This window comes from Physeter macrocephalus, chromosome 7 (assembly GCF_002837175.3).
Source record: "Physeter macrocephalus isolate SW-GA chromosome 7, ASM283717v5, whole genome shotgun sequence".
Taxonomy (NCBI): Eukaryota; Metazoa; Chordata; class Mammalia; order Artiodactyla; family Physeteridae; genus Physeter; species Physeter macrocephalus.
In genome coordinates, this window is record NC_041220.1 from 72,636,910 (window position 1) to 72,650,658 (window position 13,749).

The following is a 13,749-nucleotide window of genomic DNA, read 5'->3' on the forward strand; positions in this document are numbered from 1 at the left end:
ATCAATGGAACAGGATAGAAAGCCCAGAGATAAACCCACGCACCTACGGTCAACTAATCTATGACAAAGGAGGCAAAGATATACAATGGAGAAAAGACAGTCTCTTCAATAAGTGGTGCTGGAAAATTGGACAGCTACATGTAAATGGATGAAATTAGAACACACCATACACAAAAATAAATTCAAAATGGATTAGAGACCTAAATGTAAAACCGGACACTATAAAACTCTCAGAGGAAAACATAGGGAGAACACTCTTTGACATAAATCACAGCAAGATCTTCTTGCAATATTAAAAAAATAAACAACCCAATCCAAAAATGGGCTGAAGACCTTAATAGACATTTCTCCAAAGAAGACATACAGATGGACAAGAAGCACATGAAAAGCTGCTCAACATCACTAATTATTAGAGAAATGCAAATCAAAACTACAGTGAGGTATCACCTCGCACCAGTTAGAATGGGCATCATCAGAAAATCTACAAACAACAAATGCTGGAGAAAGGGGAACCCTCTTGCACTGTTGGGGGGAATGTAAATTGATACAGCCACTATGGAGACCAGTATGGACGTTCCTTAAAAAGCTAAAAATAGAATTATCATATGATTCAGCAATCCCACTGCTGGGCATATACCTGGAGAAAACCATAATTCAAAAAGACACATGCACCCCAATGTTCATTGCAGCACTATTTATAATTGCCAGGACATGGAACAACCTAAATGCCCATCGACAGACGAATGGATAAAGAAGATGTGGTACATATATACAATGGAATATTACTCAGTCATAAAAAAGAAAGAAATTGGATCATTTGTAGAGACTTGGGTGGATCTACAGACTGTCATACAGAGTGAAGTAAGTCAGAAAGAGAAAAACAAATATCGTATATTAATGCATTTATGTGGAACCTAGAAAAATGGTACCGATGAACCAGTTTTCAGGGCAGAAATAGAGACACAGATGTAGAGAACAAATGTATGGACACCAGTGAGGGAAAGTGGCAGGGGTGGGTGGTGGTGGTGTGATGAGCTGGGGGATTGGGATTGACATATATATGCTAACATGTATAAAATGGATAACTAATAAGAACATGCTGTATAAAAAAATAAATAAAATAAAATTGAAAAACAACAACAACAACAACAAACAAACCTCAGAGTCAAAGTGCTGAAAACCAAAGATAAAGAAAAAAATCTTGAATGCAGCGAGAAGAAACAATACATGCAGAGGAATAATACTAAGAATCCCAGCAGACTCCTCAGATCTTATGCAAGGCAAGATTGACATCTTATCATTCTGAAAGAAAAACCCTGCTAATCCAGAATTTTATGTCCAGTAAAAATACCTTTCAAAGATGAAGATAAAATAAAGACCTATAGACAAACAAAAGTTGAGAATTATTGCCAATAAACCTGTGCTACAAGAAATGGTAAAAGAAGTTCTTCAGGCAGGATGATATCAAATGGCAATTAGGATACACACACACACACACACACACACACACACACACACACACACAATAAAGAGGCTGGAAAGGAAATAATTAAGGTAAATATTAAATATGTTTTTTCTTATTTTAATAGTATATAGAGTATGAATACATTTTTGTAGAAAGAAAACACAGCATGATTCATTTAAAAAAGTTTAGAAGGTTATACATCAAAATTTTAACTAATTTTCAAGAGATTAGAGAAATTTTATAAGGTAATTGTTAGAAGAAGTAATAACTAGAAAATGAATTTTCTGTTATGAAAAACTTTTTCCACTTTTTTTGCTCTACTATATGGTAAAGAAGAGACAAAGGAAAGGCAAAAGGAGTCTTTTTCTCTGATGCATAAGCCAATTGTAATAGATCTAACTTTTTAGAGAATAAATAAGGATTAAATAGAAGTTTCTTATAAGGGTTGCTGTCTACTGGCTGAAGCTTTGGGGCTGTAACCGTATACATGACTTAAAGGACTGTTTATTCCAAGCAAATATTAAAACACTATTCTCTACATGGTCTAGAAAGAGAGCCAGGAATTGATAATGTCTAAATATTAGTGAGACTGATATCTACTTGCACCAAAATGTCTTTCATTTTGTCAATCTAATCTTTCAAATGTCATTCGAATCTTGCTTTGACTTCTATGTAATTATTTAAAATTTACATGAAAACTAGCTAAGATTTCTTCTCAGTTTTGGCAGTAAAGTAATATTTTACTAGGGAAAGAATAATTTAGTGCAAACATATACTATTTTTTTTTGACTTGGTTAATCAAGGCCATGCGGAGCCAGAATCTTTAGAATTCAAGTCCAGAATCCAGGTACCATCATCTACATGACAGAGTTATTGAAAGGATCAGAGAGAATGTGTATAAAGACATAATGTAAGTACATAGTGGGCAGTTAATAAACGGCAGCTATTATTGGCTACTGAAGTGACTCGAAGATACATGAAGATGCCTTTATTGCCATCAACAATGAAGCCAAGATAACACTTTACAAACAGCAGTTCAAGAATTCATTGACACCTATTGAGTAATATGTCTAACATGCTTGTGTTTGAAGTATTCAGATTCCAGACATTTGAGAAACTGTCTCCTCATCTTGCCAGGGGAATTTCACACATAGAAATGGATGGTCAATGTGGGGAAAGAAAAATGATACTAATGAAGTTGATGTATTTTCTCTCTCTCTTTCTCTCTCTCCCTTGCTCACTCACTCTCTCTCTCTCTCTCTCTCTCTCTCACACACACACACACACACACACACACAGGTATAGAGGCAACTTCTCCCAAAGTCCATATATGTACCAGATAAAGGAACAAGATAAAACCCCAGAAAAACAACTAAATGAAGCGGAGATAGGCAACGTTCCAGAAAAAGAATTCAGAATAATGATATTGAAGATGATCCAGGACCTCGGAAAAAGAATGGAGGCAAAGATCGAGCAGATGCAAGAAATGTTTAACAAAGACCTAGAAGAAATACAGAACAAACAAGTGCAGAGACTCCCAGGCAGGATAAACCCAAGGAGAAACACGCCGAGACAGATAGTAATCAAACTGACAAAAATTAAAGACAAAGAAAAATTATTGAAAGCAGCAAGGGAAAAATGACAAATAACATACAAGGGAACTCCCATAAGGTTAACAGCTGATTTCTCAGCAGAAACTCTACAAGCCAGAAGGGAGTGGCATGATATACTTAAAGTGATGAAAGGGAAGAACCTACAACCAAGATTCCTCTACCCAGCAAGGATCTCATTCAGATTCGATGGAGAAATCAAAAGCTTTACAGACAAGCAAAAGCTAAGTGTTCTGACTGAAGGAGGAGTCTCCAGATCCTGGGTCCCTCCCATTTACACATCTGCCTGTTTGAGGAAACTCTTCAAGTGTTTACCTGGGTCTCTTTGTACAAACATTGCTCCCTAGGAGGGAGTGGAATCAGCAACAAACCCCGGCCACCGAAACTGGAACAGGGAATTTTGCCCTAGGAGGATTACAGAGAAACGGACTCTCTAAGGGGTGCCACTGAAATGGCCCAGGACTGGGTCCCAAATGAGCTGGGCACCTTTCTCTATTTCTTAGGAAGCTCCCCACTCAGCCTAGGGTAGCAGGGTCTGAGACCTGATATGACAGTGCCATTGCTGATGGGATTGACCACTCTAGCTCCCACCCCTAAGTGCAAGGACTTATTCCTTAAGGAATTTATCTCCTCCACATGGCCTGACTGTCAGGGCTGGTAACCTGGCTTCACGAACATGAAAAATGCCCAAATGGCCACAGTATTGTTGTGTATCTTGGAAGCTCTCTTCCTTTAGTTCGTGATTCTAAGCCTCATTTTGGATTACGGATCTCCACGTTCTCTAGGCTGGATAATTACCAAAGGACATGAGTGTCCACCCACACCTCAGAGAACTGTTGAGCTCCTTTCAGACAACGAGGCATAATCCAAAGGACACTGAGCAAATAATCTGAGATGTAGGTACTTGCTATAGACTGATGTTTGTGTCCCCCCCAAATTTGCATGTTGAAACATAATCCTCAATGCAATGAGGGCCTTTGAGAGGTGATTAGGTCATGAGGGTGGAGCCCTCATGAATAGGATTAGGGCCCTTATGAAAGAGACCCCAGAGAGTTCCCTTGCCCCTTCTGCAGTGTGAGGACAGAGCAAGAAGATGGCTATCTATGAACATGAACTAGGTAGAGAGCTCTCACCAGACACCGAATCTGCTGGTGCCTTGATCTTGGGCTTCCCAGCCTCCAAAACTGTGAGAAATAAATGTTTGTGTGTAAGCCACCTAGGCTATAGTATTTTTGTTATAGCAGCCCAAATAGACTGACAGAACTTCTATCCCCAACTTTCTATTTAAATTTCGTTTATTAGTTTTTTCATAGGAAAAAATGGAAGGCATGGGTTAACTGATTTGTAAGGTCCCTCCTAGCACCAAAGTTCAATGGCTCTATATAGTTCTATGAAATGACAGACATGATAAATATCCTTGTCCCCATCCTCATCTACCATCTTCTCATCTTTCAGGTCTTGGCTTAGAAGCTAGTTCCAGCCGGTAGGGTGGGCTAGGAGACCATTTTCTGTGTTCCCATGGTGCCTTATTCTACCCTATTATAGCACTCTTCTCTCTAAAGCATAATTGTCTGTAAGTTAATTTGTGGGTTCCCTGCTAGACTGCAAATTCTGGGGGAACTGAGACCAATCTTTAAGGTCGTATCCTCAGCACCGATTTCTAGCAGGAGCTCAATGATATATAAGAAATGATAATATGAGTGAGTGGTTTCTGATAGCTACAATCTCCTTTGGTCACTGGACTGGCGATGAAAGATGTTCTCAGATAACTATTCAAGGAACATGCCGAAATAGCCTTTGTTCTTCTGCCTGCATTCAGCAATAGTCTTTGGATATAGGTACCATGAGTATACACCTAATGAATCAGATTACCATATTTTTTTAAAGGGAAAAGATGAAAAAAACCTTCCATTTTTATGGTCAGAGAAACCCAGACTATTATTCTCAGCTTGGTTCTCAGGAATAAAACAGAAGATCCTCTGCCTCCTCATCTGAGCTCTTCAAATTAATCTAAGGTCTGATTGTCCCAAAGCATTACTAATTGTATAGCAACATCATTTATATCACAAAATTGGAAATGACATACATATCCCATCACAGAGTGATGGTTAAATAAACGATGACACTCAAACGGTGAACCCATGCAGCCTTTGATAATGGTGCTTACAATATAATCTGAAGTTAAAAGGCAAGACATAAAATTACATAAGCAGTTCGACTGCCATCATGTAAAATATGTCAAAAATACACATAAAATATAGAAGGAGATACTACAGAATCTGAACCGTGGCTGTGTTTGTGTGTTAGGACCGCACATGAGTTTCTTTCTACTTTCCTGAATTTTGCAGATTTTCCTCTTTTACTCTCATGGTGAAAAATCAAAATCAACAAGTCATTTAATTGTAAATTGAAAACATCTACTATAAAATTTTGGCTATTGATACTGGTTGCGTCCACCTGAAAGAGCTGTATGGAGGAGCACAGAGAAGACCCTATGGTGAAGCCAACAGAAGCAGGGTGTGGAAAGACAGGGAATCCTCTGGAGTTGCCGCTGCCTGTGGAATAAGAGACATCACGAATCTAAGCTCTTACTATATAAATGCCAGGCATTTCTCATACATTTTTTTTCATTATGTCCTCATAAAAGCTGTGAGAGATAGGTACTACTGTTATTCCCATTTTACAGCTGAAACTGAGCTTTAGAGTGGTCAATCCTTTTGCAAGGACCCGGAGGAGCCCAAGTGTGAGCCTTCGCAACCTGTCCCACCATCCACTGAGGGGAAAATGAGCACGTTTCTCAGCCATACTTCCTCTCGTGCAAGGATCTCTTGTGTCAAAGGCACAGACTCCATTTCCATTATCGGGAGATTCTGTTTGGAATGAGTCCTCAAATGACTCCTGCCTGTCAGATGGTGTCCAGTGACCACTTGTTCACCATATTATCTCAAGGCTCTCACCAGAGTGTGATCCCAAAATTGTCCCTCTTTGCACATAAATCCATTGCTTTGGGGCAACGAGCCCATTTATAAATGCTCTCATTGTGGCCAACTTTACAGATCCAGACCAACATGGATAGAGCCCAGGCCAGCTCCCTAGTTAAAACGTGAACCGTGGTCGCCCTCCACTTGCCAGCACGATAACAGGCAAGCTTTCACCATGCGCTTGTTGAACGTAGATCCACCCTGCAAACGCTGACGGACTGAATACGCTCAGCTGACACCATTAGTGCACACAAGCATTTTGAGGCTCTTTGTTACATGGTCACGTTTTCTCTGCACAGAAACCTACTGGTGTTACCATTTCCAGGGGTGGGGGGAGAAGAGGCCTCACTACAAGAGAATTCAGGGAGAACAGAGCAGGGGACCTGGAGGGAGTCCAGTCCTGTTGAAGTCAAGTGTGTCACTAAAATAAGCAAGTCCTCTCTTTCCTCCTCGCTACCCCAGGGAAACATGAATGAGCGAGCGAGGACAACTACAGAAACATTCCACGAAATCAGTAGTTCAGGTAGGTCTGAAGGAAATGACAAGTGGGCTTAAAGGCAATGCATTTCAAAATCAAGTTCAAATTCGAAACAAATGTGTGAACAGGGGAAAACGGAATGATCAAAAAGGAATTAATTTAAAAATATACATATATAATAAAAAAATTTTTATAAATAAAAAGGAATGAATAAACAGACAGCAATCCTGACAAGAAGACCCATTGTCAGGGTAAGTGCTATGCGGAGAACTGTTTGGGGATATTATTGCACCCCATTGTGCCCTGTCTCCAGGTCCTGTCCCTCAGGGACGATCGATGGTGTCCGTTCACTTACTTTCTCTGGAACCGGACCACAGGATCAGCCAGCAGGTCGGTGACGTCAAGCTTCCTCCCCTTCTCGATAACGGCCCGATGCTTGCGGACAAACAGCCACCCGATATGGGAGAAGAAGAAGCCCCGGCGGGCGTTGTGGGGATCAGCGTCGGTCTCCGAGTACTTGTGGTGGACTCGGTGGTCCCTGGACCACTCGAAGATGTCGTTCTGCAGAGAGAATGCAGAGCTGAGTGAAGGGCTAAAACACCCTGGCGCCTTCCCCGAAGTGCCTCAGCCTCCCCTCCCCCCGCCCCACCCCCTCTCCTCATCACTGACTTAGACTTGCTCGCACCCTCGACGGCAATCTCTCAACCTCAAGTTCAATCCCTGGGGGTTGGTCTGGGGTGGTTTTCATCCAAATAAGAGTACATCCTCACTTAGTGGGGATCTTAGCTTGTCTTTGGAATGTGCCCACTGCAGGAGGTTCAGGCTTGTTGAGTGAACTAGTGGGGAAACCTGAAGAAAGTTCTGGTTACCGAAGTCTCCTGGGAGATCGTTCATGTCAAGAAGAGAGACATCTGTCCTCAAGTTTTGGTGGTCAGAGGAGAGGTGTAACCTTGAGTATGGAAGGGGGTTAGTTCTTGGTCTGGCTCTCTCTGCCCTCCCTCCCCCACTTTGATGGAGTTCGTGTCCAACACACAGCAAAGAGGAAGTCAGTAAGTAAAAACACAAAGAGGTACTTCACCAAATCTCTGCAAAATACCGAGGCACAAATAATATTGTTTGAGGACTGCTCTAACAGTGTGTCACAGAAAGGAGGGGAGGGGACTTCGGGTCCTTGAGGAAACTGGTGTACTTGGCCGAATCTACAACGTGGAGAAGCAGCAATGCCTGAGGGGCAGGTGGCACTCACTGGAAACCCAAGAGAGACTCTGGTGCCCAAGGAAGGAGAAGCATCAGAGTCCAGCAGACTCTGCCAAACCCACAGACAGGGTGGGGCTCAGACACACATGGGGGACCAGCCTGTTGACCCTCTGGTGACAGGAGCTGGAGGTCCTGGGTGAGCTATCAGGGCAGCATTTCAGCTGACACTGTTAATGAAATCTTAGCTATAGCCATGGGCCAATGAGATCTATAAACTTTCAATGTATACTCAGATTTGTTTTTATCTGATAATGCTTTCAAAGCTTTGAGACAACAAATTAGGTTGGGAAGTAGTGCTTTAGATAGGAAAATTACAGTTGACCCTTGGACAGCACTGGTTTGAACTGTGCAGGTCCACTTATACACGGATATTTTTCAATGGTAAATGCTATAGTACACTTCACGGCCTGAGGTTGGTTGAATCTGAGGATGTAAAGGAACTGCAGATAGGAAAGGCCAACGATAAATTATAGATGGATTAACCCCCAAGTTGTTCAAGGGCCAACTATAATGAAAATAAAAATAAATATATATAGTGTATAAGCTCTTTTTTAAAAAAAAAAGGTAATAATGTTTTATACCTTACTATTCAGTACTTAGTCATGCTTTCATTAGGAATCTGCCATTTCACAGATATTGGCTTCATGCTGATGAGAAGAGAGAGAACTGTTTTATCCTCAAAGTTTTAAGTTTTTTTAACCAAAAAATATTTCATGGAGTTTTTTGTCTCTCTGGCTCACCCAGTGCTGCTGGAAGGCAACTCAACCTTGTTCATTTTATAGCACCATTGAAAACTTTTAAAATTTGCTTAACCCTTGGGTAATGGGACAGAAAGAGGGAAGGTAGAAAGACCTTAAGAAGTATATGCTCAGCTTTGAATATAAAGAGGGGAAAAAAGTGCTTAGCAATCTGTGTAAGGCAAAAATTGTAGCCTGGGGCTTCCCTGGTGGCGCAGTGGTTGAGAGTCCGCCTGCCGATGCAGGGGACACGGGTTCGTGCCCCGGTCCGGGAAGATCCCACATGCAGCGGAGCGGCTGGGCCCGTGAGCCATGGCCGCTGAGCCTGCGCGTCCGGAGCCTGTGCTCCGCAACGGGAGAGGCCACAACAGTGAGAGGCCCGTGTACCGCAAAAAAAAAAAAAAAAAAAAAAAAATTGTAGCCTGGCTTACTGCGATAAGAAAGAGGTCTTTAAATTTTACCAGTGTGTTGAAACACAGTGGTTGGAAAGAGTGAAAGCACTTATTATTTATAATCACAGAATCTGGAGTCCGGAAGGAATTTCAAACGTCAAGACCATTGCAGCCCAAGGAATAATTTATTACTTTTGCATCCAGTTTATTGATTTTATTGCAAACCCAACTAAACATAGGAAGGAGGGGGAACTCTCTGTCCCTAGTCCACAGATGGCAAAATTAAGGTTTAGAAGACATGTATTCAAGTTCATCTAGTAAGTCAAACCAATAATGGAACAGAGATGGTGCTCCTTCGGTTCTTAGTTCACACTCGTTTCCACAAGATACTTCCCTTATTCTTCAAGTTTAGGGGAGGGAGAGTCTTTTAAAGAGAAGTCTCATTTTCCTTGTTAAACTGTTATGTTGGTTCTTAAATTTATTGCAATGCAATTTTATAAAAACTCTAAGTGGAGAGTTCCAAAGGGCTAGAAACATTATTCTCATAAAATTAAGCATGATAGAACAATAAAAGAATGATGAGGAGGACAAGTTGGAACAGAGATATTTCTTTATTTTAATCCCTCTTACTTTAATACCTTCCAGACAGAAGCTACTTTGACTGAAGCAGTGGAATCAAGCAAGGATTTGGGCCACATTCCAAATAATTGAGCATACAATCAAGGCAAAAATACTTTAAGATGTACTTTAAAAAATCTTTTTTTTTTAAAACTCTAAAGCTGAGTCCAGCGAAAAAGTGACTCAAAGAACAAGATGTAAGCCAACAATAGGGCAGAAAGGAAGTAAGATTCACATGCTCGTCTCTGGGCCTTTTTCTTCCTACTTATCTGCATTTTGCTTCTACCCCTAAGTGATTGGGTGTGGAAGCCAACCTGGGAACAGCATTTGTGTTTGATGAAAAGGTGTGTGTACCGAGGGTGTGTTTAGTACAGTCAATATGTGAGGAAGGGAAAGCTGAGGGCTGACAAGAGATGGTGACCTTCCATCAATGAACTGACTTGTCAAGTGTGCGTATTCCGTCTGTCCAGGCTCTGTGTGCACATTTTAATAGGGGCATGATGCTGGACTCAGCAGCAATTCCTGAAGCCTAAGTACGTACACTTTCTAACAAATCAATTAACAAATGATTCAACTTGTAACTTCGAGTTTGTACTTAACGGTCGGTTCTGGTAGATCACGGTCTTAATACCCCATTACCTTCAATAGTGGACACTCACCCTGTGTTTATTGATCACTCCTGACAAAGAATTGTTGTGGTGAAGGGAGCTACATTAGTTCTAAGAGCGCTAGCTCTAACTGAGGCACAGGCAGAGGTGGGGTCGGGGGAGCAGGAGAGGAAGAGGAAGAGAGCCAATCAGGGGTATACATACCCCTCAGTGGCAGGTTTTATTACCCAAGAAGCCATACCATGTCCTACTTTGTGCTGTCCAAGAGAAATACAATTGTGAGCCACATATGTGGTTTAAATTTTCCTAGTAGCTACACTAAAAAAGTGAAAATAAACAAGTAAAAAATCAATTTTAATCATATATTTTTACTTAACATACTACATCCAAAATATCATTCAATATATTATTAGCATAAAATCATTAATGATATATTTTATATGATATTTTTCTGTACCCATATTTCAAAACTGGGCTTGTATTTTACAATTCCAGCACGCCTCAACTTGGACCAACCCCATGTCAAGTACTCAGCAGCCACATGCGGCTGGTGGCTACCATATTGGACAGGGCTAACCCATGGTTTGGACACTTTTCTATATGTGTTATACTTTTAAAGATTTTTTAAAAATTCAATGTTGATTATGGGTGAGCGTGAGAAATTGGCAGAAACCATGTGAAGGGCAAATATGCTGCACGTATTAAAAGTGCTAAAATTGTGCAGTTAGTTTTCTGGAGTTTATCTTAAGGAAATAATCATGGCTGTGTGCAAATACTTAATCACAAGGATGCTCATTGAAGTGAAAACTTGGAAAAACCCTGAATTTCCACATAACAGGATTTGACTTTGTACCTTGTGATACATTAGTTAATTGAATACTCTGTGTGTGTGTGTGTGTGTGTGTGTGTGTGCGCGCGCGCGCGCGCTCGTGCATGTGTGTACATAGAAAGTTTCCAAAGAGAAATATTAAGGAAAAGTCTTAGGGTTACCTTAGGGGAGGTAAGACTGGGAGGTAGGAGAAATACTTTTACATTTTATTCTATACTCAGAAATTTTTAACAAGAGCATCTGTTGGTTTTGTATTTAAAAACTCACAAAAAGGGATATTGTAGTATTGACATGTAGAGATGAGGTAGAAGGTAGTTAAGTGAAAGACAGTTTTCAAAATAAAAGATGCAGTAATGAATGCATTCTTAATAAAAATATGTATTTAAGCACAGAAAAATTTTAAAGTATAAGTCAACATGTTTACAGTTGTTCTCCGTAGGGAGTGGGGCAGTGGGTGATTTTTAATTTTTTCTTTCAGTTTGTCTGTATTTTCTACGTTGTCATAATGATCAAGTTTTTCTTTTGTAATATGAGGGAAACAGATTATTTTTAAATTTCTATACCCCGGAATCAAAATAACCCAGCTTCTGCCATCAGCCCCAGGTTAGGAAAAACTATGAAGCAATAATATTCATCTAGTAATCCAGTCAGTGATATATCTTTTTTTTTCTGTTACCTTTTCTGCCTTTTTTTTTAAATTGGAGTATAATTGCTTTACAATGTTGTGTTGGTTTCTGCTGTACAATGAAGTGAATCAGCTATATGCATACATATATCCCCTCCCTCTTGGGCCTCCCTCTCATCCCCCAACCCCATCCCATCCATCTAGGCCATCATAGAGCACCAAGCTGAGCTCCCTGGGCTATACCGCAGGTTCCCACTAGCTATCTGTTTTACACGATAGTGTATTTATGTCACCCTTCTCCTATCTTTGTTCTTATTAGCACTAACCAACCAATCACACTGCAACCAGGGTGACAGTGCCCTCACTTAAACCCATCCTTTGTCTTGTACCTCTATTACTTCACTCTCCATCATAGATAATATCCCTAAATGGGATCCCTGCTGAGACCATAGAAATTGAAATTGATCATGTGGTGATTTTTCTCCATAAGTGCAACCTTTGTGTATTCTCTGGGACTTGAGCAAAGGTAATCAATCTCAAAAGCTCCACTGAAGCAGATTTTGAAGCAACCCACTCTGTCAGAACTACTCTTCCCCAACTTCCTTTTATGTTCAGAATAAATTCTTGAATCAAGTCCTTTAAATGGCCATAGGGGAAACTGTCTTGTAAGGCCCACGTAATTTGCTCTGGGTAGCAAGATGAAGGCCAAGTTAAACAGCATTTAGCTTGTCCCAGTCAACAGATCTGAGACCAGAACCAGTGACTGGCTTTCCCCTAGCATAGCTGCAAACAGATGCTTGCTTCTGACCAGACACCAGTGTGGTTGTTCTGTCCCCTAATTCAATTGTGTGGCTGCTTAAAATTCCAAAAGGGAAAGTTTACCAGGTGGCTTCAAAACATAGCCAAAGGGAATTCCACTTGTATTCATAATACATCTTTGTTTTCAGTCAGTAGTGAAAAAGAAACTAGGACCAACATGTTAGCTTCAATAGGCAAGTTTTAGAGTAGAACGTGTGTATATGCGTGTGTGTGTGCATGTTTGTGTGTGTGTGTGTTTGTGTCTTGTGAGTAATGATGTCCTGTCTGAGAAAAGAGTCGTTTTATCAAGGGGGTCAAAGAGGGAAAGATGCTGTGGCCTCCACTCTTTAGGGACCCTAAGGCTCATTTGAAATAGACTTTATCTCAGTCTCTGGGGTCTGAATTTAATCTCCCCCAGTTCAGATGCCAACACTGTACTATTCAAACAGTGAAGAACATTCGGTGCTTTCCCCACTTTTGATACTGGGTCAGTATTGATTTCCCTCCAGATAATACTGGAAATCTGTAAGAAGAGCCCAGAAAGTCCCCAAGAAAAGTCTGGCAGCAGTCTTCACCACCTGGCAAATTGCAGCTTTGAGAGAACAAGTCCCCACTTGCTGCCTAGTCCTCCTGTGCCACTCAGCCTGGGGAGGTTTTAGGAGCCAGGCAAATGTTGAAAAGCCAACTTTAGCAGTTTAAAGAAGTGTTTGTTGACAAAACTTAAAGACTGTAAAGTAAGAAAGGGGGTCTCATATTTTCTTTTGTTACTCCAGTATTTATCCCTTACAACGAGAATGTATTTGAGTAAGACATATTTTTTATTTTATATTTTTAATTAATTAATTAATTTTATTTTTGGCTGCGTTGGCTCTTCGTTGCAGTGAGTGGGCTTTCTCCAGTTGTGGTGAGCGGGGGCCACTCTTCGTCGAGGTGTGCGGGCTTCTCACTGCAGTGGCTTCTCTTGTTGCGGAGCACGGACTCTAACAGTGCAGGATCCAGTAGTTGTGGCACACGGGCTCAGGAGTTACGGCGCATGGGCTTTGTTGCTCCATGGCATGTGGAATCTTCCTGGACCAGGGCTCGAACCCGTGTCCCCTGCATTGGTAGGTGGATTCTTAACCACTGCGCCACCAGGGAAGTCCAACACATATTTTTTAAAACACATTTTTAACAAACATTTTAAAGATGGCTTGGGTAATCCTCTTGGTAGACTAGTTTGCCTTCTGTGAATCTTCCCAGTTTGGGTTTTGGAGGATTTTGGTTCATGATGTGACCATTGTTTAGTCTCCTAACCTAGATCTCCTTTACTCCATAAGTCAAAATTTTGGGGAAGAAAGGGCCTGGAAAACAA

At 41.0% G+C, this 13,749-nt stretch overlaps 1 protein-coding gene across 1 annotated transcript in view; it reads right to left on the reverse strand.

Annotated features, from left to right (window-relative positions):
* The window catches only part of SCD5 (stearoyl-CoA desaturase 5), a 154,476-nt gene that overhangs the window by 40,356 nt on the left and 100,371 nt on the right, over positions 1-13,749 (reverse strand). The window contains exon 3 of the mRNA XM_024115413.3: positions 6,890-7,095. Coding sequence (XP_023971181.1) covers positions 6,890-7,095 — 206 coding nt within the window. The remainder of the gene's footprint in view (positions 1-6,889; positions 7,096-13,749) is intronic.